Here is a 1,295-nt window from a genome sequence, read left to right on the forward strand (position 1 = left end):
AGGGGCCTCGGCCGGCTCCCGGGCCTCGGGCCGGGGCGGCGCGCGGGGGTCTTAGCGCGGCTCCGCGCCGGGGATCCCCGGTTACATACGCGCACAGGTGCCTGCCCCGCTCCAGCTGCCGCCCGGCCCGGCCGTCCCACCGGATTAGCCCCGCCGGGGGACGCGGCCCGCGCCCCCCCTTTAAAGGCTCCCGCGCACCGGCCGCGGCAGACGGCGAGGAGGCGACGGGGCCGCGCGCTGCCGGGGTAAGGACCCRCCGGCGGGCGAGAAACGCAGGGTGGGGTGGGGGGGGCCCTGCAGCCGCACGCCGCAGGCTGGGCGCAGCGTCCCCGCGAGCGCCGTGCCGTGGTGGGGACGCGGCTCCGGCCACGGCGCGGCGGCCAGGCGCTTCCCGCTGATCCCCCGCCGCTCCTCGCAGGTCGCTGCAGGGATGAACCTCTCGGCGGGGCGCCCCGGCGAGTGCGTGCCCAGCGACCCGCTGCAGTTCGTGCTGGTGCCCGCCGTCTACTGCCTGGTGCTGTGCGTGGGGCTGCCGGGCAACCTGGCCGCGCTGCTGGTGTTCCTGCAGAGCGGCGGGGTGAGGAAGGCCATCCGCATCTACCTCATCAACCTCACGCTGGCCGACATCCTCTTCAACCTCACCCTGCCCCTCTGGATCCCCTACTACCTGGCCGGCGGCGACTGGCGGCTCTCGGAGGCGGCGTGCCGCCTGGCCGGCGCCGCCTACTACCTGGCCACCTACAGCGCCGTCGCCTTCATGGCGCTCATCAGCGTCAACCGCTACTGCACCGTGCGGGCGGCCCGGCGGGCGCTGCCGCTGAACCGGCGCCGCGGGGCCGCGCTGGCCTGCGCCCTGGCCTGGCTGCTGGGGCTGGGCTGCGCCGTGCCCACCCTGGCCGCCCGGCAGACCTTCCCGGCGGGCGCCGGCGGCACCAAGTGCTTCGAGCACGACGGCCGGCAGCGCGCCTACGCCTACGCCATGGTGGGCTTCTTCGCCGGCGCTTTCCTGGTGGTGCTGGGCGCCTACGCCTCCATGGCGCGCTCGCTGTCGGCGCCCGCCGCCGCCTCGCCGGGCTCGCACCGGCGGCAGGCGCGCGCCATGGTGCTGGGCATGCTGCTGGTGTTCGCCGTCTGCGTGGCCCCCTACCACCTCACGCTGGCCCCCTGGGTGGGCGGCCGGGCGGCGGGGGGCTGCGGGCCGCCCGCCGCCCTGGACGTGCTGCACACGCTGAGCGTGGCCCTGCTCAGCCTCAACAGCTGCATCGACCCCCTCGTCTACTGCTTCGCCATCAAGC

The 1,295-nt window shown here is 76.4% G+C and overlaps 1 protein-coding gene across 1 annotated transcript in view; it reads left to right on the forward strand.

Annotated features, from left to right (window-relative positions):
* Nucleotides 1-430: 430 nt before the first annotated feature.
* LOC146594874 (platelet-activating factor receptor-like) overlaps nt 431-1,295 on the forward strand; it is a 5,154-nt gene continuing 4,289 nt past the window's right edge. The window contains exon 1 of the mRNA XM_085306742.1: nt 431-1,293. Within this exon, the coding sequence (XP_085162868.1) occupies nt 431-1,293 (863 nt within the window). The remainder of the gene's footprint in view (nt 1,294-1,295) is intronic.

This window comes from Rhea americana, unplaced genomic scaffold, assembly GCF_003343005.1.
Source record: "Rhea americana isolate MKP2758 unplaced genomic scaffold, rheAme1 scaffold_246, whole genome shotgun sequence".
Taxonomy (NCBI): domain Eukaryota; kingdom Metazoa; phylum Chordata; class Aves; order Rheiformes; family Rheidae; genus Rhea; species Rhea americana.